The 27,959-nt window shown below is 37.2% G+C and overlaps 2 protein-coding genes across 2 annotated transcripts; one reads left to right on the top strand and one right to left on the bottom strand.

Annotated features, from left to right (window-relative positions):
* The first annotated feature begins 3,014 nt into the window (after positions 1–3,014).
* On the top strand, positions 3,015–5,358 carry LOC124642328 (ELAV-like protein 2). Its single transcript, XM_047180713.1, has one exon. It carries the CDS (start codon positions 3,082–3,084, stop codon positions 4,141–4,143), a length of 1,062 nt encoding a protein of 353 aa, XP_047036669.1. The 5' UTR covers positions 3,015–3,081; the 3' UTR covers positions 4,144–5,358.
* A 15,168-nt stretch (positions 5,359–20,526) lies between these two features.
* LOC124642446 (zinc finger protein 333-like) lies at positions 20,527–27,241 on the bottom strand. Its single transcript, XM_047180870.1, has 6 exons — positions 26,537–27,241; positions 24,906–25,176; positions 24,330–24,475; positions 23,581–23,708; positions 22,619–22,706; positions 20,527–20,616 (listed from the first exon to the last, which is right to left on the bottom strand). The coding sequence occupies exons 1-6, from the start codon at positions 27,132–27,134 to the stop codon at positions 20,570–20,572; spliced, it is 1,278 nt and encodes a 425-aa protein (XP_047036826.1). The 5' UTR covers positions 27,135–27,241; the 3' UTR covers positions 20,527–20,569.
* Between the last annotated feature and the right edge of the window lie 718 nt (positions 27,242–27,959).

Raw genomic sequence — 27,959 nt, 5'->3', positions numbered from 1 at the left:
GGATTGCGCTGAAAATGTTCAAACAGCTCCAACTGTACATGTGTTGTCCTGTATCATCAAACTGAATATATTCATTCAGTTTCAGTAGATATCTCTCCTTTACTGATAGGTATCATTTAAAGTTATGATGTCAATTATTATATTGACAACAGTTATAGATGAAATATCTAATGTAAATTAGAACCTCCTGTAGTACAAAAGCGATGTAGGAATAACTACCCAGTAAGTTATTCAATTGTGAAGGGTTAACATGTAAACCTCCAGTTTTTCATCGCATCCTTTGTCGTCATCATCTCTCGAGCCTTTTCCCCTTTGTAGTATATGAAAATTTGGTAGTCAAAATGGCAAGTAGGACAGTTTGTATGATGATTTTGAAAACCCGTTATTCAGTATCAACGGAGGTAGATGTCTAAAAATGGGACGACAGTAAAAAGACCGTGATGATTATTTATTCAAAGCTTATCTTTATATTTTTATGAATAAACATGAAGAAGTTAGCTTCAAAGAAAATAGTAGCCATAACCTTCCTCTAGTAGGCTAACTAACACAGAGATTTTTAGGGCCTTACTACAAAAACTTTAAACCCTGTTTTACACTTGTCTAATAAAATTTTGGCTGCAGAATGAACCATATGTCAACGTCATAATTTGACATTTTTTTAGACAAGGCATAAACTGACGTTTAAAAGTTTTTGTGGTAAGACGGTTAGTTTTTTCAAGCGAACCAACAAACTCTTCAGCTTTAAATAAAATAAAAATAGTTTATTGACTCAAAAAAGGTACACACAAGGGAAAACACACATCAGTTATAACAATCTTCATGTACAATAATTTTGTTGAACACTGGTACCCAAAGTAAGATTTAACTTGTGGTATGGGTACCAGGGCTCTCGTTAATTTCCACAGATAGTTAGCGTGAATCGTAGATCCTACTTATATTATAAATGTGAAAGTTTGTGAGAATGTATGGATGTATGTTTGTTATTCAATCACGCAAAAACGGCTGGACCGATTTGATTGAAATTTGGTATGTAGATAGGTGATACCCTGGATTAACACAGGCTACTTTTTATCAACACACCATGCGGGCGAAGCCGCTGGCGGAAGCTAGTTTGTCATAATGTGTGTTTGTGTGTGTGTGTTTGTGGGTGTGTGAGTGAGTAATGGTATGTGTGTGTGATTGAATAGTATAAATAACTTTACACTATTAGAGAAAATTAAAGCTTGTGAGAAAAACGGACAGTTTTGCAAATAATATTTCCCGAGAGGTCGCCATTACGCATGACACAAATTGATGGAACAAAGCTCGGGACGCGTCACCCTGTCTGACGTGACTTACTCACTATAACTGCACACTTCTTTGTTATAAACGAGGAATTATTAACATTGGTATTTTAAGGTAAAAATGTTGTAACGTAAATTACCAGAGAAAGGCTTAACTAACCTATGTATGTAATTTGTAAAGTCGATTATTATCGGTGAACGATTTTAGAAACACAGAAATTTTTTTTTTAATGAATACAGACGTTTTCTGTAGATTATGTATTTATATGTATTTAGATGTATGTAGCTTTTTTCAAACCTACTATATTCTTATAGTTTTTTTTTTATGTTTCATTTCGGTCGGTTCATCTGATTTCCCGTAAAAGTGGGACAAGGATATAAAAGTCTCAGATTTTCCCCAATTCTCCCTTTTTATATTGATCAATAGAAACTATTCATGTACATATGTAATAAACATTTGTGTATGTATGTCTCTATGTCACATAAAAACAGCAACCTTTGAGAAAAAACTTTTCTACCAAGCTCACGGAAGGCTCGGTAAATGCTACGGCGTAGCATCGTAGCGGCGTAGTAACGTAGGCTACGCCGGTCTCATATTTCTGTTCATAATGTACCTTCATTCAATAGCTCATTGACAATTTGTGAGAGGGAATATTAATTACTACGGTACTTTATTGGAGGTAGATTAATTATAATTTAAGCTCGAATTTCAATTTAAGTAGTAAGTATTAGATATTGTAAGGTTAATGAACTACTGGTACCTACACAATAAACTGTTTTTATTTTATACTTCGATTTGTTCTCGGTCAATGCATAAAAATACTTTATCTGTAACATTACAATAAAAAAATATAGAGAAATATTGTTAAGATGTTTGCTTACGTAACCATACAAAAGCAAAAGGCGTGAGCTTCCAAAAAATATGTAAATTAAAAGCGTATTTTTCCCCAAAGAAATCCTACTCATCCAATACAATTTGACCAACAATCACTTAAACCACTTGACAGGCTACCCTTTGTCAGAAGCCTTCAACTTCCCCTTCCCTCACAGTTGGTAATTACGCTTAATTCTGATTACAACACATCGGACAATGCAACAACCCCGGCCGGGTCAACACACCTGCCATTGTCGACTTCCAACTCTGCCTCGCCCTCTTCCGAGAAATCTATATCAAAGGAAATTACTACCATCCACATTTCCCAGCAACGGACTTTATTAATAAACAATTTTGTTGTCACAAATAGCTACCGGTTTCTATGGAACCTTAAAATAGATTCCAAGTTTTGTTTTCGTTTTTGGTCAACAAAGTTTTCCATTCAGAAATGTTGACTCAAATTATTTGTTGAGTAACTCAAAATTTTGTTGGCAAGCACTTGTTTGGTAAAGAATTATGACATTGTCGTCGCCGTTGTAATAAGACATAATAATGTAGAAATGCAACGCTGACACAATGATAAATCCCTCGCGAATTTCCGCGTAATTTTCGACAAGGTTTGTGTAGTACATAGCTCGCGTTCGTTGTCCCCGCTGCTCACGGAACCCAGTTAGGTAGGGGCCGCGGTTCCCGGGTGTCGATCGATTCGCCCGGGGTAGATCTGGTTTTTTCGGACACTATACCAGCGGAGGGTGAACGAACCCAGTTATGTAAGGCGGGTCGATAGGGAGCGACATGCGCGCCGGGCTCGCCGCTACCCCTCAATACCGTTCGCGCGCGCTACCCCGACGGACGTGCACTTTATTTTTATCGCGTTTTTTCGTTCCTCTTTCGTTCTTTCCGTTTATGATTTAAGCCGCCACCATGTCGAAAGGAGACGGTGAACAGCAAAACGGTGGTGGCGAGGAGTCCAAGACTAACCTCATCATAAACTATCTACCGCAGTCGATGACGCAAGAGGAGATCCGGAGCCTATTCTCCAGCATCGGCGAGGTGGAGTCATGTAAGCTCATCCGCAACAAGGGCGCGGCCTTCCCCGACGCGCTCAACCACGCGCTGCACGGCGGCGGCCAGAGCCTCGGCTACGCCTTCGTCAACTACCACCGGCCCGAGGACGCCGAGAAGGCCATCGCCACGCTCAACGGCCTGCGTTTGCAGAACAAGACTATCAAAGTGTCCTACGCGCGCCCCAGCAGCGAGGCCATTAAGGGCGCCAACCTGTACGTCTCCGGACTGCCCAAGACTATGACACAGGCGGAACTAGAGCGGCTATTTAGCCCGTACGGTCGAATCATTACGTCGCGGATTCTGTGCGAGAACTCGGGCGGCCGACCCTTCACCGGCGGCGAGCAGGGCCTGTCCAAGGGCGTCGGCTTCATCCGCTTCGACCAGCGCGTGGAGGCGGAGCGCGCGATCCAGGAGCTGAACGGGACGGTGCCGAAGGGCGCCACGGAGCCCATCACAGTGAAGTTCGCGAACAACCCCAGCAACAACGGCAAGGCGCTGGCGCCGCTGGCGGCGTACCTGCCTGCCGCGCTGCGCTTCCCCGCGCCGCTGGGCCGGTTCAGCTCAGGCAAGTCCCTCCTAGCCATCAACAAGGGCCTGCAGCGCTACAGCCCGCTGGCCGGCGAGCTGCTGGGCGGCGTGCTGCCGGGCGCCGTGGGCTCCGAGTGGTGCATCTTCGTGTACAACCTGGCGCCCGAGACCGAGGAGAACGTGCTGTGGCAGCTGTTCGGGCCCTTCGGCGCCGTGCAGAGCGTCAAGGTGATCCGCGACCTGCAGACCAACAAGTGCAAGGGCTACGGCTTCATCACCATGACCAACTACGACGAGGCGGTGGTGGCCATCCAGTCGCTCAACGGGTACACGCTCGGCAACCGCGTGCTGCAGGTCAGCTTCAAGACTAATAAGATCAAGACCATCTAAGGGGGTCGCCCCAGATTCGGCCTAGCCGGACGCTAGGACGGCACAGCAGGCGCGCACCCATACATACATACACACGTACTGGCATCGGAGAGCCGACATCGCGCCACGGAACCTTCTCACCTTACTGTGAAAATATAGTATTTTGTCGTGTTATATACTTATATGTAAAATATTACGTTTTCACCGTGTTTTTGCGATAGTGGTGGACTTGAACTTTAACGGTGTCGATACAAAATGCCAAATACTTGATAAGCATGAGTCTAACTGTAATATAGACGTAGGTGACATTCCTCATTGGATCTGACTACAGACTGTCTTCCGAGACGGCCCGCCCCCGGCAGGTCGCCGGGCGGGCGTTTTTATAATTGTAAAACTAGAGAAATGTTTCGAGTGTAATGTGTGGTAACCCTTTGTTCGGCGCGGGGTACAGTCGGCCGCGAGAATTGGGTTAAGTGTTGAGGAAACAAGATGGCGCCCGGCGAGGCGCGCAGGCGCGGGGAAGATGGCGCCGGCGAGGGAGCCACGGTAGTAGCACGCTCCACATGAGATGTGGGACACCCGGCCATAACGCAACATACATATTGCTAATAGTCAATAACAAAATAATGATATTAAACTTCGCTTATGAACGGTTGTGGTTATCGAGAAAATAGTTTTCGAATATAAAATAATATTAGCAATAATAGCCTAAATGCTATGCTCCAATTTTTTATGCGATCATATCGTAATAATTACATTAACGTACGTATAATACGAGGTAAGGCCGGCTGAGACGCTCGCCGACACACATCCCGCGAGTACAGGCGCGCACACTGGCGTCGTACCGCGCGCGGCCGCCCGACTGGCCGACTAATCGAAGTAAAATAGTGTTATATTGTTAAAGATTGGAAAGAAAAATATATATTATCTATACGTATATTTTAATCATATATTAAAATTAAGGATGAAAAAAAAACTAATCAAAAACTGTGATAGGTTTTGATAAAATTTTAAAGATCACGCGATGGTGGAGGCGACTGTACGAGGTCCGCAGGCCTGACAGTAGTTAGTATTAGAAAAATTTTTGAGATACATTTTCGATTGTGGTATTACGCATAACACGACGGGCGATGCCAAGTCGTACGGGAGTTGACGGATGTTCCGAGCGGAGCTTGCGGAAAATCGATCGAGCCAGTTCTGGGGAGCGCGCACACGGCGAGCGAGGGGGCCGGGCGGGGGCCGGGGGAGCCGAGGGAGTCGGGGTGCCGGGGGCATGGGGGATAGGGGGTCGGCCACCCCCGCCCCCGCCCGCCTCGCCAGCGAGGACGAGTCCGTTCGCGGAACAATGGTGCATACTCTAGTCTAACGATATCGTTCCAAAAATATAATTAAATCGATGTCTAAACATATGATCGGTACCTGCTATAATAATAATGTATGGATGCGGCCCTGCGTCTATTCGAACTAGGCTTTAATTGTCTTAGTCTAAATGGAAATTTGTAAATAGATAAAAAAGTTGTTTAATTTAAATAAATGAATAACTTATCTGTAACGCCGCGTCTCAACACGTCACACTAGTCTCTATGTATCATAAACTTTTACCCGACAAAGACCTACTATGAAACATCGAACTTGAATAGATATTTTAAATATCGTGCCGTCCTAACGACCCTACGATTTTTGTAAAAAAAATATATACTTAATATTATGTAAAAAACAGTTTTGTAACATTTCAAATATTAAATAAATAGGTATCTACTCATTACATACCAAAAGATGGAGATAAAAATTTACAAGTATTTATATATTTATTATAAATGTAAAACGTGCAATAACTAATAGCCACTAATTTAATAAAAAAAATATTATTAAAAAGTCAAAATGGCTCGAAGAGGCGTTGGTTGACAAAGTGTCAAGCGTGAAGCGCCATGGTTGTTTACTATTTATTGTAAACTATTTGTTTATCCGCACTCAGTACGCGCGAATTGAATTACACGGTTTTTTTCCATTAATTTAATAATATAAAAACGACAAAAAAATCGCTTGATTTCGATACAGCTTGATAAATGCTTTGACATTCCATTTTTAGTCTTAATACTTTTATTAGGAGTACTCTTATTAATTTAGAGAAAATTCGTGAGTTACCTATGCATTTCTGGACGTCACTTCACCTGTCGTCGCTGACAGCTGTCAATCCGAAGTGACGTTTCCAGGGGCAAATTATGTTTGATTTAATTCTAATGAAAACGTTCGATTGGCTAAGAAATGAGTACTTGTATGGTCGGCGTGTGAAGCACAAGTTTTGCTATACCTACTTATTATATCTATACTATGTAGTTGTCTCTTAGGTTAAATATAGTTGTTGTGTTTTGTGTTGTTTTCATTCAGCATGAAAATTTCAACTATTCTAGTCATATATTCCGAGAGGAGTCATTATTAAATTATAATAAAAAAAAATATTTGATATTTTGAATAGTTGAAGTTAATGATCAATGTTGATAATAATAATCTTAACGATAATTTTGTCATAATATTTTTCATCTTAGATTTACTGTCATTAATTTAGTGTATGTGCAATTAATTGTATTTTATGTGTAAAACTTAGTGTGCATTTAACTTATTTAATATATAATTTATAATTATTATATTCCTAAATATTAATTTTTATCGATGTCGATATTTGGCGAATTGTCTCGTATCTAGTCATGAATAGTACAGGTGCATAGAAAAGTGATTCACCAGTTTGCTTATAAGCGTCGATAAAAATTGATATTTGTCGTGAATTCGATAAGGTAAACCTAAATTGATTTATTTATTAGGGAAATATAGCGGGCAATTAATCTAGGTCGGAAGCTTGGATGTGCTGAATTTATTTGGAAAACGTGTCAACAACATTCGGTTTAATTATACAATTTTCGAGTCCTTCTTAAAGTTTTTTTCTCAAATATTTGCGTATAATAAAGCTTAATACGTCGTTTTGAATCGAAACATGAAACACCAAAGTATTTTACTGAAATTTCATCGACTTTTTAGATAATAAATAAAAAATAATGAGATTGCAAATGATAAAAAAAATGCAAAAATGATATTTTGGAGTGAAATTGTTCGTTAGGAGTTCGGTTAGGTGTTACGTGAGTAGTTAGTAGAATGTTTTGTGCGCCCCTCTTCTTTCGGTAATAATTATAAAAATAATAATAATTAATAATAGTGCTCAATAGCTTAGAGGGCCATGCCCGTAGTACGTAACGCGAAAAGCAATAAAAATATATGTGAATTTTATAAACAGAACACACGGGTAAAACTACACCATAATTAACTTAATATTTTTGTATGTATTTTAAAAATATACTGTAATTCATATCTTCATAGATGTAAGCGGCAGACACGCAAAACGTTCTACTAATTCCGAATGGCTCGCGTTTTGATTGCTTCACAAATAAAATACAAACTAAATCGTGGTCGCAGGTCCCGTGCTAAAAATATGATAAAAATAAAACCTTGCTAGGTAACGCTAGAGCAATCCAAAAAACCTATTTTAATAAAATCGTCACGGACCGCAGACTACATGCAATAATAATGAAACCGTCGATTAAACCAGTGATGTGACCGTGTATATCGATAAACGTGGAGTAACGAAAACGCGGACCATCGCAGCTATCTACAAAGCTATGATAAATAGGTTGTGGATACAAACGTCGATGCTAAGTAACTAACCCCGCTAAGTGACAAGGGATAATCTGATCAATAGCATAACGGCTACTTTTTGAATGGTGTTTTGATGCATTTTTATGAAATTAAAAAATAATAATATTATTAAAAAATATTAAAAAATCGTAAATTAATTGGCAACACAGAAACAATACTCTAATACGCATAGGCTAATTGACAATGAGGCTGTGAAATTAGCAAAAATAAAGTTAAAGAAACACGTGACGATTGATCGTAATTTAATAAATAAAATATTAACGTAAGTTAAATCACAGAACAGAGATCTAAATGGGAATATTTATTTCACGCGCCACAATACTTGTCGGCACACATCATTTCCAAATCGTTTCCCAATGTGTCGATATTCATATTTCCCAATCGAAAGCCTGAGCTTCGCGTAGCATGGAAGATGTCGAGGTGCCATGTTCACTCGTTACCAAACTCTTTCCTGTGTACCATTGAACACCACTTGTATAATATAAGGAATGCATGTATCTCCACGAGGTCGTCCCTTAAGGGGCGAGCGCTCCGAGCGACGCGGGCGCTGCGCCGGCGTCGCTCGCGGCTACATGCAGCAATAAAGTGTAATGTAAAGATTGCGATAGGACATAAGATATAGGTTGCTAGCCCATAGCCTGAAAGCCTCTCTGTTCTGTGATTACAATCATGCAATCACGCGTACAAAAACGGTTAAAGCCCATAATTAATAAGTAAATCAATTGAAAATAATACTCCAAACTGTTTGACTGTCCAATGTGAAATAATGATAGAGAAATAGAGGTGCGATGGGAATAAAAGCATATAGAGTTTTTCTATACAGCTTATCGTGTAGAGTGGAATGGCCTTAAACTCGGACGCAAGCACAAAGATATCTGTGGCCGAGATGTACGCGATTCCGATAGTTAGGTCACAAATGAAGAAATGATCTTCCATAGTAAATAAATACGTAAGTTTTATATTTCTGCACGTAAAAATATTTCAGTGCAACATCAGGCCGTGTCTCGATACTGCGCGCGCCACACGATATGCTCAATTTAATAATGGAAGCCGCGAGTAGTGTTGGGACACAGCTCCCCAATCGATAACTCACTCAAACGATTGAAATATTTTTCACGTCGTAGAAAACTCGAGACATCGACTAAATGTGTTACTATTACTTCATAAATTTCAAAATTTTCTAGTGAGAATCCAGAACGCATTGCACAACACCTACTAATACTTGTATGCTGCTACAGCTGTATTGTTATAAAATTATTAATAAAATTTAATACTCCATTTGCTCACCTTGTACTTCTTTGTATTTTTGATCCGTTTCTCTAGTAGTATAGCTTGATAGTTTAATGTCTTCGATAATTTTATAAATACAGCTACTTCTAGCGGCCCTCTGCTTCCCTAACATATGATCATCGTCACAAATGTTCCGAACACATAGTGTTGTACGATTTGTTTCGAATAAAATTCCTTTCTGACTAACTAATTAACGATTCTGATTAAAATAGCCCTATGTGTTTTTATCCCTGAATAATCGTTATAGACAGTGAAAACCGGAGCGAGAGTTAAAATAAAATCGACCTGATGTAGGATAAAAAGCTTTATTTACAAACATATTAGAATGAAATTAGCTTGACAATACGCCGTCGGGTAAAAAAACAGATTGCAATAAATATGTAAATAAACATCAAAGGATCGGTCCTGCTTCGGGTAAGCGAATTATGAATAAAAAATATTAATAACCAATAGTTTCGAATTTAAAATAAAAAGTAATATCATGTAATATCAATTTCACTGTCTATTTATTAGTATTCGTTTTCGGTGTTGATTCCTCTTAAGCTGCATGATCACAGTTTGTTCCCATTTCGTATTCATCTGTAGTTGCTGTTCTGATAAATTCCTATAGTTCCAATTTCGCAATGATGTCGTGGTCATTATCGATACGTGTTCGGGCGAGCGTGAGCGCGTCACTAGTTCCGCAATAGTTTGACGCGATGGGAACGAACTCAGCGTCATGCAAGTAGATTGTGATACTCCTAGTGCATACTGATAGTCATTACCCATATACCATAGATCAGAAAAGTTTCACTTTTCAAGGTCTCTTCGTGTGAATTTTATAATGTGTAAAATCAATCCGACTTCCCACAGACTCGATAAGGCTAGGAAATAATTTAGAAAAAAATGCATCGTAAGATAAGAATCTCAAAAAATAAAGTATTGAATAAGTATTTTACCAACTTCAAAGTTAAGGTGTACTAGACAATGAAAGCAATGATATTTATAATTAAAAAAATGAGATTATGAATAATTCGGTCAGCCATTTTCCTTGTTCGTACTTGCTGACGTCACTTTGATACAAATACGTATTTTATAAAAGTAATAAAATGCAAAAAAAAGTTTAAAAAAACACTTAAGATCTTCCGGTATTAACATTTAAAAATCAATGTTGAAAATTTCATTTTCGTCTTTTTATGAATTATTATAAAATTAAGAGGTAGATGTCTGTATGTGTTGGTGGTATTAACCGATTTAGTTGATATTGTACCTAAAAGTTAGGTATTTCTCTAATAATTATTGTGTCGGTTTAAATAAATTACCTCTACATTATAGCTTTTGTGAGAAAAATTTTACGTTGCACAAGAAATAGTAGATTCGATTAAGGTCGGATCACTAAAACTGCGACTGTCCTTTGTTCCTCGTGGACTTGCCCGCTCGGAGCCGGGACAGTGACTCGTCTCGGACGAGGCGCTGCGTCTAAACGCAGCACCGCGTCTCCGACAGTCCAAAAAGAATAAAAAATGTATCAAATTGTCAAACCGATTGCAATAATATTTGACAGCTAATATATTTTTAATGTCCATTACAGTTTTAGTGTCGTCTTTAGTCATAAATGTTGTTTCCGATAATTTATAAGATCGTTCTAAGGATATTGTGTAGAGTTCTTCAAAACGGCTAACTTATTCCTCAGAAGAAGCGAGCCTTTGGAAAATTCTACGCGCCATCTTTCTTTCGATAACGGATTAGAAAGATTTTGAATAAAAAAAGAATACTCATTCCTAAAAGTAAGCATTAATAACCAATATATTTACATCAGTAGATACTTGGCTGTTTTTACGTAATTATTAATTAATATTTTCACGTAATTTATGTGTCTATAATTAATTAATTTATTGGAATTAATTATAATAAAAAAATATGGAAAAAATGACACATTCTTCTCACTTTATACAATAGTTTTTACAATATGATATTTAATATCCTCAATGGTTGTAACTATACATTTCTTGTTCTAAATATATAAAAAACCCGAATTGAGTTTTTTATTCATCCTGAAAGCATGAATCCTACTTTTCTTTCCAATAATCTTCTTCTTTCAAAAATATAAAACGTAAACACTTTTCTGTAACACTGTATTTCTATTTATTTCAGTCACTGAAAAGCTTGGATAACAATTGAATATCTATCCTGTTTCCATGAACATTTACATAATTAGTATAGGTACACAATTAGAGACTCCAAATATGGACAAAATAACGAGATAGACTCATTCTAGACAGATTTAACAAGCTTCTTCCCGCAGTTGGTAAAAACAATAACACATAATCCTTACATGCGATATGCGAAAGTAACTTTATTTGTCTGCTGGGCTTTTACTGCAAAACTACTGAACTTGATATGTTAGGTAAATATCCTCTTGTCTAATACTGCTAGGTTTTTTTCAAAATAGTTATTTTATTATTATAGCCAGGTTCACGATTAGTTTTCTCGATAATCTGACTGTTTATAAGCGAGTGTTGGTTCGAAAGAAAAATATTTAGGCCTACACTATTCAAGCTATGTATGTTAGAGATGGCTTCCAATGGTAGAAGCAACCTTATTACCTACCAATATTTTATATGGAGCGACTGCTTTTCTGACTTAAAAATCTATCAATGAATCACATCTCCCATAGAATGCCGGAGCGCTGATATACGCGAGACACAATTGATTTTCTATTGTTTTATTATTTGCAACATACAAGCAGTTAATGCCTGAAAAACAATTGAACAGGCTGATTTTGTCGTTATACCTATGATTACAAGTAAGAAATATTTCTCTAGTTTTTCCCTTACGATGTCTGTATACGTAATGGGTGCGCGAAAAATGCTGTAGCGATTTTGAACTTTAAATCGTTTCTTCTAGGGTTATAAAGCCAGACAATGTAGGAAGCCAGATCTTTGCTTCGCTTATAGTATAGCTAGAATTTCAGAATTATTGCCTAAGTAACTTAAAAGATGGTCAAAATCTTGATTATGGTCTCGCAAGGTTTCTGCGAAATATTTGGTTTACGTTTAGGCTGCTTCTCATACCCAAATGTTTGTTACTGCCAAGTTTCATCAAAATTTGTTCTATAGTTTTTACTCTTTAACGAATACATGGAAGCTATTTACTTTGATGCAAAATACATTATTAGTAAATATGCACTGCTTACACCTACAGAGAAACCTTGCAGCGCCATCACTCAATAAAATCGGAATAAAGGAAGGAACATTATACTTATGATGAAGATATATTAAGACCTGAGGCAGAATATTTATTATTCGAATTGTCTTTATTCGACAATTCTTCAAATACCTATCTTACAAACATTTGATCCTTTTGTCTTTGTCATACAAAGCAAAAAAAGTATCTAGCGGAAGATTCAACGCGTAGGCGGAAAATACAGCGACACGAGTGGGCAGGGAAAGCGGTGGGGCAAAGCTACATAGCGGTATGTAGGTATTGTATAAAAGCTAAAGGTCACTCGAAATTGAAAGTTAAATGTGTTATAAAATTTATTTGAAACTTACATAGGTGCGAGTAGGTATGTATGTATAAAATTTTTAACGCAAACTGTACCAATCTAATGAAATTTCGAAAAGCATTTAAATTGAACGAATGATAGTATCACGCCTCATAACTTAGATAAAATATTTAAAAAATACATTTTAGGTAAATTGGAATTAGGCAGACTTCTTACATGCGATTACATTCCCAACTATAGCTACTCTTCAGATATAGTGATAACTTCACGCCTCATATCTTATCTCATGCGATTACATCTATGGCTACTCTTCAATTTTCAATAAAATTAATCATCCTCCATATAATCCCCAACTAGCAACGCAACTATAATGCTCTTAGGATTTCAATATTTTCAATTAATCTAGCTCCATACACCTAACATCTAAATGTAGGCATTCCATATTGCTTTTGAACTAATGGAGATCGCGTTTAAGCCGATAGTATTAATTCGCCCCACGGCGTGACTTGCATACTGTTTAGTTAAGTAAGTACTAATTGTTTCGCTTCATCCCTTTGTGGTTGTACCTAGATTATTATAAAGCCCATTCTTCCATGTTTTGTTTATGGAAGTATCAGGTACTAATTCTAACGAAAAGAAACACGACTAATCGAGATAAACGAAATAAAATCTGTCGCACTTTTACGCTAAGACTAGGTATAGACAAAGGACGATGGGCGTTTTGGTACCCTGTCCAACAGTGTTGATTTTAGTACCATTGCGTAGGTCTTGGCAAGGCAAAAAATGTTTACTATGACGACTAGTCCCAAATCCTTGTCCATTTCACGTGACATCGACTAATAGAATGTATAATGTTCAAAAATCATCAATGTAGATGTAGTTCTTGAATCCAACTGTATTGAATAAAAACTGGTAAAGTAATAAAAAAACAGGAATTTGGCCTTCTTAGAATGTTTGCCTGCCCACTGCTTTAAATAAAGACTGTGCAAAACCTTTGCAGTTCACGCAGAACTAGCTTATGTATTTGATGAAAGTCTTTAAGTATCTACAATCAATTAAAGTTGAAAAGTCAGAAGACGATGTTTACATAGTACATATTACGACTCAATCTTGCTCCTCAAGAGGTGCTGAGAAAATGAAGAATTTCTTCTTAAAAAAAGATGAATAGAAATGTTTTGAACTTTTGTCAAATCAGATGGCGATTGTGTTTCCGTAGTAAGACTCCATAGACTATTACAATCTTTAGATTATAATAGAGTGTATCTCAAACAATGTAAGATGTATATTAACTTAGTTTAAAATTATTACACTGACGACATATGCCTCTTAATGATTTTGCCTATATGGATGACATACTTGTTGCTATGTCGATTCAATTTTTATCGTCACTCGGATCGGACAGCTAATTGAGGCAAGCCCCATAGTTTTTATTATTGTTCGCGTAAATACCTTTCTAATGATATATCATATGTTACTGTTGGAGCGGGTACCAAATCCCATACAAAGTGCCCATTTAATAAATTTTGGCAAACACAAATCGGAGAAAAGAGGAAGTCAATTTTTTATCTGGGAAGTAGTTGACTCAGAACTTGTGTCGAACCTCGAGAAATAACTAGTAGCTTACAAATAAACCAATACATATTAACACAAAGGACACTCTATAAAACAATTTAATAACGAACATTTTATACACCAAAACATTTTAAAACCACCATTCACAGACCATATACACAAAAACTACCTTATCTCTAGTCTCGCAAATAATCCCCACATTGGAGCCCAAACCCTCAAAGGTACGTTTATGTGGCTACCTCGCTAATTGACTGGCCAGCCCAATCAAAGGCCACGGCAGCCAATATTGATTCAATCTCCGGTTCGCTACAGGCCCTCGGGGTGCAAACACAAAGAGTTATTAAAACCCTTTGATGGGTGAAAATATTGTGGAATTGCTAAATTATGTGGTTGGGTTTGGATGTGGCGGAATTTTTGATTGGAGATTTTGTAATTTTGATATCTGTGGTGGTAGGATGCTACTTAATTTTTGCTATCAATAGAAAAGAAATCCAATATTTTTGTCTTGTCTTATCGAAGGAACTACAGGTTAAATATCACCTAAAAAGCACAAGTGTCAAAGTTTTCAAATCCGCCTGAGGTAGAAATGTAACAACGACTGCTACAGAGTAGCATTCGGGGCTTTACATTTCCAGGCACAAAAGTGTAATGCGACCAACTTCGAGACTTCTGGCTGCTTTGTGAAGGTTTCTAAAACTCACAAACCAAAATCGGCAAGTCTCTATTTTGTAGCTAACGTTTTGGATCAAATTAACGATGGAATGGTCAGCAGCAACGCATTATAATAACAAGCTTTCTTTCATACACAATCAAAATAAAACAAATATCGTCCAAATAAGCCACTCAAAAGCCCCGACATCAGTCACTCAGTCGCGGTCACTTACCACAACATCTGGTGACTTCATACCTCACGCGAGCCAACGCGTGCAGCTACCCAGCCGTGACGTCACGAGTTGTATTTAAATCACTTATCAACTGGGTGCAGCTGATTTGTTACATGAAGGGGTAGTAAGCTTAATGTATTGTAAGCCTGTCTTTATGTGGGATATGATTAATAAGATTAGACTTGACTGTGGGACTTGAGAATGTAACTAGCACGATCACTGATCTAGGATTTATACCTTGTAGTGTCTTGGGCACGGGGTCTCGATGGCGATTCAGAAGTCAGACCCATATGGCTTGTTTTAAGATTCATAGAGCAACCCAAAGTCTGGAAGTTGATGGTTAATACATGAGTGCTTCGGAGAGTCCGTTAATGTCGCTATTGACCGACCGGAGAATAATCCGGTCGTGTCAAACAGCCGTCCCATTGGACTATGACAGTAAAGTTAGGTATATGGAGTGTATTCTGTCTTTGTAAATGACACTATCTATACCTTCCAATTTTACATTTAAAACATTCTGATAGATACATCAATAAATCCAAATCCTAGAACATCAAAACAACAAATATTCGCAGTAAAACGTTTGTAGCTCAAAGTCAAAACATGCACCATTCGGACCCACCCCCTCATTGGGCGAGGGGTGCGTGGTCGCTAACAAAAATCCCTTTGGCGACTGGAATTTAATAATGTTTCCCCCTAATAATCTGCCACCTCTGGCAAAGCATAAGGTGAACCGTGAAATAACGGAGAATGCGTATTCAAATTTTATGGAGTTGTCATGTAATGTTCTATTGGTTTATTTGTAGCACATTGAATAAGACTTGTTCAAGTAAAGGTTTGAAGGGGAAAACTGCTTTGTTGAGATGAGTAAATTAGCTGTCTTGAAAATAGGAGAGTTGTTTTCAGTCTAGTTAATTAAATAAGGATAGTTTATCACAAGTACCACACTTGAAAACAATATCCTCTATTTAAACATACTAAAAGTACAGCTAGCTATTAATTGGGCATATCATATCAATATAATACAACTTTTTACATACCTAGGTATCTGCAGTAGGTAAATCGTTCGAAACCAACCAAGATATACCTATTTCCTAAATAATACTACCTACTCTATCCTTGAAGAATAGAAGCTGTGGGATATAAAAATGCACCAGAATTCTCTCTCGTGCCTACACAGGCTATCCTTGGTCAATTTCAAAACGATACCTTATCCAAGCATTGGTCAGTTCAATAAAACCCAAAGCAATTACATTACAATCCGTTCAGTCAAAACCATCACATCAAAGGGACCTAACAAAATATTGCCATATTTCCCTTACAAATACATGTCCCCTTTACAAATAAACATAGCTCTTGCATTTGATGCTTCGATCAATCAAAGTAGTCTCGTCAAAATTAATAATAGCCGCTAGGGTGTTGCCATGGCCACAGACAGACAGACACCCCCTTTTGGGGGTAAAAGGGCGTATTTGTATGACGTTAATCCCACTGTACCTGCCGGACGCTGATTTCAATTAGAGGTAGCACTAATTGAAATTTGAGAGCGTATGGAGATTATAGTTTGGGTGGATGTTGCTATAGGCTAAATGATTTCGACGTGTTTTTGGTAGTGTGGGTATTTGTATTTTTATTTTCGATTAAAAACAGGGTGGCTATAAACCTAGTTGAGCAGCATTTATCTAGACGGTAAATTTTATGACTCTCATGAAGTACCCAGTTTCAACAAAAGAATGGTCTGCATCTATTAATATTGAACCAAAAGTACCATTTGGATAACATATGGAATGCTAATAAAGAATTGAGTAAGATAGGCAAATAATTCAAAAATCATCTCTATTCTGATCTTTATTAGAGGATTTCTAAATGCCTTTGACTAATTAAAAACTCATTAACTCAACAAGATGATGAAAATGTAGGATATAGTACCTAAGTATATATTTATCTAACGTTTCTATATTTGGTGTTATCATTTCCTTCCAGGTTACCATCCAGCGGAATTGTACTACTACGTACAAAACAGCTAATGTCCAGAATAAGGGGTGTAAGAACATGAAGAATATAAGCTTAAAAAATAAATTATAACTTGAACGAGTGTGTTTTATATTCCTCTAAAATTATACCCAGTAAAAAAAACGTTATTAGAGTAACTGCAACAGACGGTAAGAAACTTAAAGGGCTGTTAGACTTAAAGGCTGTGTGTTTGTACTACCATAACATACCACGGTAAAATAACTGCTGATATGCAGAAATAAACTGTCAGATATGTATAAGGTAAAGTAAGTATTCTTTTGAACGCTCATTTTGTTCTATTTCATCAGCTAGGAATGGGAATGGCTAAGAACTCAAAATGCATTAATTGTTGAGCAAAGAAAAACTTCCTGACATTATTTTTAGCCTGAAACGTTTTTAGGTTTAGTTACAATTCACTCCACAGCATCATTATTTTTATATCTCCTTCGGGAGTCTTCAAAATTGCTTACACTTTCTCCATTCTTTCCTTCCCAATTCGATTCTTCCCCTAAAATGACACATCAATATAAGTTCCAATAATGGTGATCCGAAACTGTCAGTACGAACCCTCCGAATTCCCTCTTTTCAATGTATTGTGTTAGATAGGGGTGGTTCTCGCTTTATTCGAATATCGTGTGGATATCGATACGGGAATTTGAATCGATTTGAAGGGGCATCTCTCGGTTTTAAAATGATTGGGGTTTTTGTGATGTTTTGCAGTCTTTGGAAGTATGTGTGATATGAAAATAAATCCATAGGTTAAATATATAGAATTGGTGCCTACACCTACATTTTTGAAGGTTCGTAGGGTAAGATTCATATTATAAGATAACATTAAGATGTTTTGGATCTGACCAAAAGATAAATAAGACTACAAATGACCGGGTCATAGCTCTCTGCTGACAAAACACTGTCGCGTGTCTAAAAAAGTTGGACACATACTTAGTAGGGAGCTATTGAAAAAATATCTAGATTGCCGACTACCATAGGTAAACAGTTTTTGGTATTGAAATTGCACTTTACTCTAGGAAATATCTAAGCTATCTATCAGAAAAAATATACAAAAAATTCCACGACACCAAAATCTGATCTAACAAAATTTCTAACACAATTTCGACCCCAAAATTGGCACCCTAACAGCCCAAAAAAATTGGAGTGACGTAAGCAAGGGTAAGTTCATTGACCTCTCATCCCTTACGACGTAAACACGAGTCAACGACCTTGCGATGAGGGATAGAATTTTGTTAGAAAATTTGACAGTGGACTGTGACGTCACGAACCATGGTTTGATGAAAAAGTGCAGCAGTCAATACCCTTCGGGATTAGCGAGTCATAAATTGGGGAGCAACCGATTCAGATAATGGTATTTTTTTTGTTGGACTGCCAAAATGGGATGGCAATCTGTTATGATGTACGGAAAGAACTTTTTTTGTGTTATTTATAGATACTGGACAAAAATTTGGTTAATGGAACTGTTTTATTAATTTGATGTTTTCCTAATGGTAGGTAAGTAGGTATTCCTTCATCTGTCTAGCTTTTACCCAATAATGTTGAAGTCGGCTTCCAGTATAATCAGATACAGCCGGATGGACTCAATCCCCAACCCGGGGATACTCCTTGGAAAGACCGGTTGGCTCCTGACTACCCGTAACGACTGCTGAAGATGTTCAAATGAAAGCAGGGTCCAAATGAGCAATTTAACGTACCTTTCGAAATACGGAGGAACACTGAGAATGTCAAATAAGATGGTAACATATCCAGCGGCCGACCGCCTTAACCGTTACCTAACCTTATGGACGACTAGCTGTTGCCCGCGACTTCGTCTGCGTTCTCGTGCATTTAATCGTTCATTGCTCATCCCCCGTAGGTGATAGCGTGATAATATATAGCCTATGTGTTGAACCGGCCTTCAGGTAATAGTCATGCGAAATTTGATTTAAATCCATGCAGTACTTTTTGAATTTATCCGGGACAAACATACAGACAAACAGACATACAGACAAAAATTCTAAAAACTACATATTTGGGTTCAGAATCGATTATGGATCACCCCCAAGTATTCTTTTAAAAAAATATTCAATGTACAGTTTTTTATATGTATAGATTAACTACAAACAGGGGCCCGATTCTCCTAATTTTACTTAAGCACCATTCGATTCACGTTCGACTGCGATCCAATCCCGACTCGATTACTATTGAAACGTATGTAGCATTCCGCTATTTTTTCTTTGAAATAAACGTTTTTATCCTTTTCTGTCATTCAATAATGAATCATTTTGTCTGCAAATGATTTACGATTGCAATATGATTGTAGAGCAAACTACCGTATAGACCAAAATCACCAAAATAGCAGACCAATCGCAAACCAATCGAATGTCGTTGGAATACGATTGGTCTTATATTAGTAGCAGACTGCCCGATATGGTTAAAATTGCTATTGCGATCATATTGCGATTCGATTTCTATTCGATTTTGACATTATTAACTAAGGAGAATCGGGCCCCTGTGTAGCCGTTACTCAGCCACGAGCTCCTATACCTACTCCTGTAGGTATCTATACATAGTACCTATTTTAAATGAATTTAATAAAAACAAACACCTCAATTTATAAGTGGTTGTTGTACCTAACTTGAATTTGATAGATAGACACATTCACTACCTAAATTATATATTACTGAGCTAAAATTACATACTTATATTGCATATACTTAGGTTAGGTATATATACAGGTTAAGTATATACGTATGTATAAAAAGTTTAGGCTTACGTTGATAATTAATTTGATTGGGAACAAAGAACATATTGGAACTCACGCCTAAATAACAACTGTTGGCGCCATCTAGCGGAATACTTTGGCAACATCTACGAAGTTGACTAGCTAACACCGTTCTAGTTGGCGCTATATAAAACTACAAATGAAATGATTCTTGAAATCAAAGGCCTTTTTTTTTTGGCGGTTGTGGGTTAGCAGCGGTGAGGGAGTGACAGACTCTTACTGACTAAAAACCGTCGTGTTCCGTCGTAGGCCTTTTATGTACCAGGGCCGCGGTAACTCGTGTGAACAATCCCGCAGCCTCGGCAGGCCTTAGTCCTGCTGGGCCCCGCTGGGGTTGCTGACATAATCAAAGAGATAATTTGAGAATCACTACAAAAACGCCCTTATATGAATGCAAAACTTTATTGTTGTCAAAATCCATTAAAAGACCTTTCTAACGAGTCCAAACACGGCTATAATATATAACGATCAAGTTCGTTCGATCAATCAAGTTTCAGTTCATATCTTTCGGCTCCATCATCATTCAGATCAGTTCGACGGTACCATATTATTGTATTGCCATCAGAACTATACACAGCTGCCAATTTTCACGACGCTACGATCCTTGGAAGATGTTTAAATTACATATTATACAGTATACAGGTTTAAACGCGTGTTGAAAATAAAAAGACTATTAGTTGTATCAAATATATTTATTTTATAACATAATCTGAATTTATCCTATCTCGCCAAGTGGTTACCGACTTCACATGTAAAGAACTCGTTGCCTGAAAAAAATATAATTTTGATAGTCATACAAATCTATGAATTTAATGCGACGATTCGACGAAGAAGGGCACTTTACATCACTATATATATGTCACCGTAAGATTACAAACATCGTTAGATTACAATCTATCTCGAGAGATTGTAAACTGTCGAATTATTGTGAACCGTAACATCTGATTGCAATTTAACGCATTATTTTTCGCTATATTATAATCTATCGATGAGAAATTGTCAAATTGTCAACTGTCCGAAAGCTCTCCCTGATTGGTCAGTCTTTTTGTAAGATCGAGAGCGATGTAGAGCGGTCAAATTGTCAACTGGCGTAGAACGGAATGCATCTTGCGCGCTGATTGGTAGAACGTCAAAAAAGACAATGTTCTTTGCAACTCCCGGTGTCACAGCTCTTTGACGTGCAAAAATAAGTGACGGTTTAATTTTTTATAAAATCAAAAATTGTACTTAATTTTTAAGACTCAAATTACTTGCTCAAATTGCTTGCTGGCCGGCTCGGCCGGCCAGCAAGCCGAAGCTGCGGTGGTGAGCGTGAAAACCATCTGCGACGATAAGCTCGCATGGGACCGCCGGAGCCCCGCAGCGCCGGAGCCGTGACAGAAGTTATGCTTGCTGCATGTTGCATGCTTACTTCCATGCTGGGTCAATTAATATGGGATGTGTTATATTTTAAACAAAAAACTCAGTAGGTACGAGTTAAAAAATTAGAAGGTAAATAAATATTTTTATGATGTCATTTAATAGTATTTAAGAAGTTTACTGTTAGAATGCATGCTACAAATTTAGATGCAAAAAAATAACCATCATGCTGAGTTGTATTTAGAGTGGAAGATAACTCGTGGCTAAGATAGTATTATTTAGATGCTCGACGCTTTATTAATTGTGGCTGACTTAGTAATTTAGAAGGCAACATACATTTTTGGGGGCGAATAATGATATTAAAAAGAAGCCTGTTTAATTAGCACCCCTTTTATTTTATTTTTAAATATTAGTTTGTATTTGAAGACAAAATACCTAACTGTATTTTTATAAGAGTTATTTTTATATAAATTTAATACTTGAAGAATTTTTGAAGAGCATTTATTTTATTTAACTGACACCTCTATTTCATTCCTAACTCTACGGGAACTCCATGGGAACAGAACGGCTGGTCGTGATTGGTCGATCTTACAAAAGACTGACCAATCAGAGAGAGCTTTCGGACAGTTGACAATTTAACAATTTCTCATCGATAGATTATAATATAGCGAAAAATAATGCGTTAAATTGCAATCAGATGTTACGGTTCACAATAATTCGACAGTTTACAATCTCTCGAGATAGATTGTAATCTAACGATGTTTGTAATCTTACGGTAACATATATAAAACAAAGTCGCTTTTTCAGTCTATGTGTACGCTTAAATCGTCAAAACTACGCAACCGATTTTCATGCGTTTTTTTATCAGATAGTGTTTCAAGAGAAAGGTTTGTGTGTATATTACATGCAGAATATAGTCGAGAAACACTTATAATTTTAGAGGTTACCGAAGCTCAGCGAGGGTGGACCACTAGTAGGCTATATTTTAACCGCGCATTGAAAGTAGTTAGCTAGGGACGCGAGTGAAACCGCGTTAAAACGTTGACATCCCAAATTGGCTTGTCTCAAAAAAATTTTTGGCCAAATGTATAGTTTTTGACGGCGAAAAAAAGTTATATTAATCTTGAGAACCCTGTTCATTTTAAAACACGTTCTCAAAAAGATTTCTCGATACAAGAAAAAATTAAACTTACCTCTTAAAATGATCTTCCAACAAAAATATCTATCTCAATCTAGTATTACGTGTACATTGATAAAATTGGTAAGATTAATGAGTCCACATGTAAATAGGAACTTGGTTAATTTTTATTTTTGACTAGGTACTCCTTTTCTCTCGTACGTATTTTGTTTTGGGTGCTGTCAGCCTCTTAAAACCGCTAGAAAAAATAAATTACACTAAGTTTAACGTACCTTGATGTGTAGTCACATGCTGCCTCAAATTCTTGATACTTGGAAACTGTTCGCGACACACTCTGCACTTGTAATGGTAGTCCACAATCTGTAATTATAACACAAAAAATACATTTAAAAAAATTATTATAGAATTAGTGATATAGATAGGAACTTATTATGATACTTTCATCTTAAAGCAAAAGCTAATGTGAATTGTATGTCGCTTAAGTAAAATTTGGAGAATCAGGCCCCTGGCCACCATCTTGGGGAGGCCGCATATTATTTATTTATTTATGAGTATGGAAGACTTACAGCTAAGTACATATAATAGGTAATTGTGTGACGTTTAGCAACGATAGCATCGACATGCTTATCAAAGCTTAGTTTGCACTCCCAGATCACGAATAGTATCATATCTGGGTAAGACATGACCACCTAGAGAAATACATAGAGGATATGTCACAACAGAGCATTTGCTGGGGTTCAGGTCAAGCTTGTTATTTTTACAATAATCTTGAAGACTCTGTAAATCTTTTTGAAGTGCTGACATGTCCGCTGTTGAAGATATAGTTGCGTATATCTTTTATTAGATCAGAACTTAGAGCATGTGCACAATTTCACCCTATCGAAGACCAGGAAGATTTTCTTACATGCATGTTAGTTACAGGTGAATAAGCATCATCATCTTCCGTGCCTTACCCAACTATGTTGGGGTCAGCTGCTAGTGTAACCGGATGTAGCTGAGTACCAGTGTGCCACAAGGAGCGACTGTCTATCTGACCTCCTCAATCCAGTTACCTGGGAATCCTATAGCCCTTGGTAAGACTGGTTGTCAGACCTACTGGCTTCTGACTACCGGTAACAACTGCCGAACATGTTCACTGACAGCCGGGACCTACAGTTTAACGTGCCATCCGAAACACAGTCATGAAGCTAATTTATATGTATTAAAAAAACAACTTAAATTGAAAAATACTGACCTCTGCCAAAATAGAAGATATGACAGTCTTATATTTCTGCATATCTTCTGTGGAGTGAGTCTTGAAGTGAGACAGAAGATTGTACACCGTCACGAACGAACGAGAACAGATGGGGCATGCAATGCTTTCTGAAAACAAAGATAAAAAGTCATTTATTCAAAGTAGGCTGAAAATCAGCACTTTTTGAAGTTCCGATCCCCGACCCTTCCGATCTGTTTTTGCTGAGAAGAAGTGGCACAACAAACTCCCCAGCTTCCGCTCCGCTTTCCGTGGTGTGTTGATAAAAAAACCGGCCAAGTGCGAGTCGGACTCGCGTACGTAGGGTTCCGTACCATCCAAACTAATATTCTATATAATATTTATGGATACCGAGCAAAAATTAGCAAAAAAAATTACGTTCGTCGTATGGGAGCTCCCCAAAATATTTATTTTATTCTAGTTTTCAGTATTTGTTGTTATAGCGGCAACAGAAATACATCATCTGTGGAAATTTCAACTCTCTAACTATCACGGTTCATGAAATACAGCCTGGTGACAGACGGACGGACAGACAGAGGAGCGAAAACAATAGGGTCCCGTTTACCCTTTGGGTACGGAACCCTAAAAAGTAGCCTATGGGTTAATCCAGGGTATCACCTATGTTCATACCAAACTGGAAACTGGAAGAAGTACTTCGAATGCGGATGAAACCGTGGAAAACAGCCAATCAATAAACACATAGATATATCGTTTACGTATTTCAAACTCACTCCTAGTATTTTTCTTGACCCCTCTCCAAGAGGTCTGGAAGCAAGGTGCACACATCTTGCAGAATGCCAACTCTTTCATGTACATCTTGAAGTCATCATCATCTTCTTTATCTTCTGAATCCTCTTCTTTACCTTCTGATGATTTTCTGTAAAGGTAATATGGTTTGAGTTAGGTATACTTAATAATAATTCGGTTAAGAAATTAATTTACTATAAGTTATCAATGGGTCTATTCTAAATTATAATATGTAAGTACCTGATAGGTCATCAAACACTAAAAGAATTTTACAAATAAGAAGTTCATGAGATAAGTATATAACATCTAAGACTCCAATCAATCTCAAAAACTCCATATCAATTGTAATTATTAGCAATATATGACTGGCTTCAACCGTTATTTCAGCAGTGTCCTATAGTCCTATAGAAACTTCATGGTCTGGGAAAAAAAGTAGCCAACAGCCAGGTCCAGACCAGACCAATTTAGGGAGGCTGTAGAGTCCTATTTTTAGGTACTTCCTGAGATTAGCATGTATATCTAGCTCTATAATATTAGTTTTGGTAAAATAAGAGTCATACCTATCAGATGCAGTCACCATCTTATAAACCGCAGAAGACGCTTCCTTAGGCTTATATACAACGAGCACCTCTCCGTCTTTACTATCCTCCTTACTCAGAATCACTTCATCAGACAAATGGAACGGTTTCGGCCTCCTTGCAGCAAGATTGAAGGTAGTCAGTACCTTCTTCTCTTTGTAACGAGGGAGTACGCATTGGAAGATCTCGGACTTTTTGTCACCTTCGTCGTTTTCAACACAGGTTTTGCTCCAAATTGTTGTTTCTGGTTTTCCTGGAATGGTTTGTATTAGAATTACTTTTTATATATTTAAGATCTGTTCTTACCTATGGTTCACAAATAAATGTTTTGATTGATTGATTGATAGAATAGCATTTAAAACTATGGCATTGGCTATTTTTATACTGCTAGTTGACCATATAGATAGTGGCTTATACAGCAATAGCTAACCAGTAGGGACACGAAAAAAGTATCGATGCTTTGTGGTATCGAGTACATTCCAGTTCGATACCGATACTTTTGTACTCGATACTTTGCATTCGATACTTTTACTCAATAAGTACTTTTTCCCAGGTATCGTATCGAATGAAGAATTTAATTTAACTGCGCTTTCTAGCTCACTCGTTGAAAACTTTTTAAGACATTCGTCTTAAAAAAAGAAACGACATTTGATTTCTGGAGCCACCATAAGAAGTTGGCACACACTAAAAAACAAAATAATAAAGCAAGTTCTTCATCTTCATCACAGCCTGAAATTTAAGGATGAATTAAGCTACTACTTATCGGCACAGGTTTCGCCACTTTCAGTAGATCCCTTAAAACAATGGGAAGATATGAAAGTAGTATTCCCAAAATTATGTAAATTGGCACGAGAATGAATATATATATCAATCCCTGCGACGTCAGTACCTTCAGAACGATTATTTTCTGAAGCACGAAGTACCATCACAAAAATTCGAAACCAAAAGGCTCAACAAACTTCTATTTTTAAGTGACTACGGAGGAGGAATGGGATCTTTAATCTACTACGCGGGTGAAACTGTGGGACACTGCTAGTTTTTAGCATACCTCAAATAACTTAATATTGTTTCCTTTTGCTACATTTTCGATTTGTTTCATTCATTCCATTTTCCATTTTTCTATTATTCTATTAAATTTGTGTACCAATACCATTTGTTTTTTATGTCCTGCTGAACTGAAGTAAAACTGACATTATTTACTGACTGATATTGACCTAGCAAATTTTGATCTAAAAAGTACTCGATACCTTGAAGTATCGATACTTTTGTTTCGATACTTTAATGAGTACGATACTTTGTTATCGATTCTACTCATGAGTACGGTATCGATACTTTTGCTTCGATACCGTGTCCCTACTAACCAGATTTGGATAAAATTCGATGGCTAAGCATAATAAGACATTTTTCATGGATAAAAAATGAATAGTTTATATATAAAAAAAACAACTTGCATTACAATGAAAGTCAAAGTCAGTACATTGATGGAAAGAAAGCAAATTAGCTCCTTCTAATCATAACCTTGCTTTAACGGAAAACTACTTTGATGTACATACATTTTATTTGTGTAAATACGATAAAATTATTCAAAAAGTATCAGATAACATGTTACCGACCTGTTTGTTTATTAGCAACATTCCTGAACACAACAGTTCTCACAGAACTATAAGTGTCTCCCCTCTCCGGTTTCAGCAAGCTGTCGCAATGTTTAAAATGCTCCAAACACACGTTATTCCAGTTATTCAACCTTTTCACGTCAGAATCTTCACTTTTAATCGCTTTTACTGGCAAACACAAGGGATCATCATAATCAGGAATCCTAATATTACAAAGTTTCCGATCAATAACCGGCTCTTTGGCGGGAAAATGTTTAGCCTTTCTGCCTGATGATGATCCAACTTTCAAATTTTGAACACCCTCTCCTCTCTGGTAAGTTTTAACTTTTTTCACAACATTCTGCCTCTTTTTCTTGCCTTTGGAACTTGGTGGACTCGGCGGCAATAAGTCATCATTGGGATCATAGTCAGAATCCTCTTCATCTTTCCTCTTTTTCCTTTTTCTTTCAGCCGGCATCCGTTCCACCAGCAACGGGGAAGGCTTCTCAACAACGCGGGGTACTAAATGTGGCACTTGAACTGGAACTACTTGCACACATTGCTGAACAATGTCGGCATCTTCATCCAAATACTCTATATCGCCGTCTGATTCAGCCATAATTACTATACTATAATTTCAATTTATAAACAAATGCAGGAAAAATTATACAGTACGATGCGTCCAGCCAGATCTGACACTGACATTTGACAGGACAGTCACAGAACTGACAGAACTATTTTTCGAAAAAAATGTTTTTGGTAAAACTCAAGTTCGGAAATATATAACTTTTTTTGGATTCATAATCACCATATTATAATTGTTAGGAATTTATAGTCTATGACATTTAAAAAATGTAGGGTTGTTAGTCTATGAAAAAGAATGACTGTGGTGTGAATTGTCATGATGTAAAAAACCAGTGAGAACAATGTTATAATTCCTAACAAAATGTGATTGTATTTCTTTAACTATTAATAAAGGCTTTCAAGAATACCAGAAGTTTGAATACCTACAATAGGTTATGGGCCCAGAACGCCCGAGAAGAAAAAATTAAAAACCGGGATTGGGTAATGAAAAACCCAACATAAAAAACAAGTGAAAAAAAACTAAAAAACAGTAATAACAAGGAAGAAAATAAAAAACGGGGAAAAACTAAAAAATGGAAAAACCTGAGATAATACAGATAGAAAAATTAAAAGATGCGGAAACATTTTTATTGTGGAAATTTGAATTCAATATACACTTAAAAGCGGCAAATCTTGCAAAAACAATTGCACAAACAAAAGAAGATGACAAGAAAAGTGACTTCAGTATCAAAGATGCTCAGGTGCAAAGAATTATCATAAGCAGTATTGATAAGAAACTAAAAGGTCACATAATTAATTGTAACAGTGCACGTGAAATGTACGTAAAATTATGTGAAATATTCGAAGGTTCTGAGCAAAG

This window comes from Helicoverpa zea, chromosome 24 (genome assembly GCF_022581195.2).
Source record: "Helicoverpa zea isolate HzStark_Cry1AcR chromosome 24, ilHelZeax1.1, whole genome shotgun sequence".
Classification (NCBI taxonomy): Eukaryota; Metazoa; Arthropoda; class Insecta; order Lepidoptera; family Noctuidae; genus Helicoverpa; species Helicoverpa zea.
This window is presented reverse-complemented; position numbering and strand designations above follow the sequence as displayed.

Excerpts from the sequence above, each read along its gene's own strand:
- LOC124642328 (XM_047180713.1), top strand. The coding sequence starts at position 3,082 with ATGTCGAAAGGAGACGGTGAACAGCAAAACGGTGGTGGCGAGGAGTCC.
- LOC124642446 (XM_047180870.1), bottom strand. The coding sequence starts at position 27,134 with ATGGCTGAATCAGACGGCGATATAGAGTATTTGGATGAAGATGCCGAC. Across the intron at positions 24,476-24,905 it reads ATGGTGACTGCATCTGATAG|AAAATCATCAGAAGGTAAAG; the intron begins GTATGACTCTTA and ends TTACCTTTACAG. Across the intron at positions 22,707-23,580 it reads TATCTTCTATTTTGGCAGAG|ATTGTGGACTACCATTACAA; the intron begins GTCAGTATTTTT and ends TTATAATTACAG.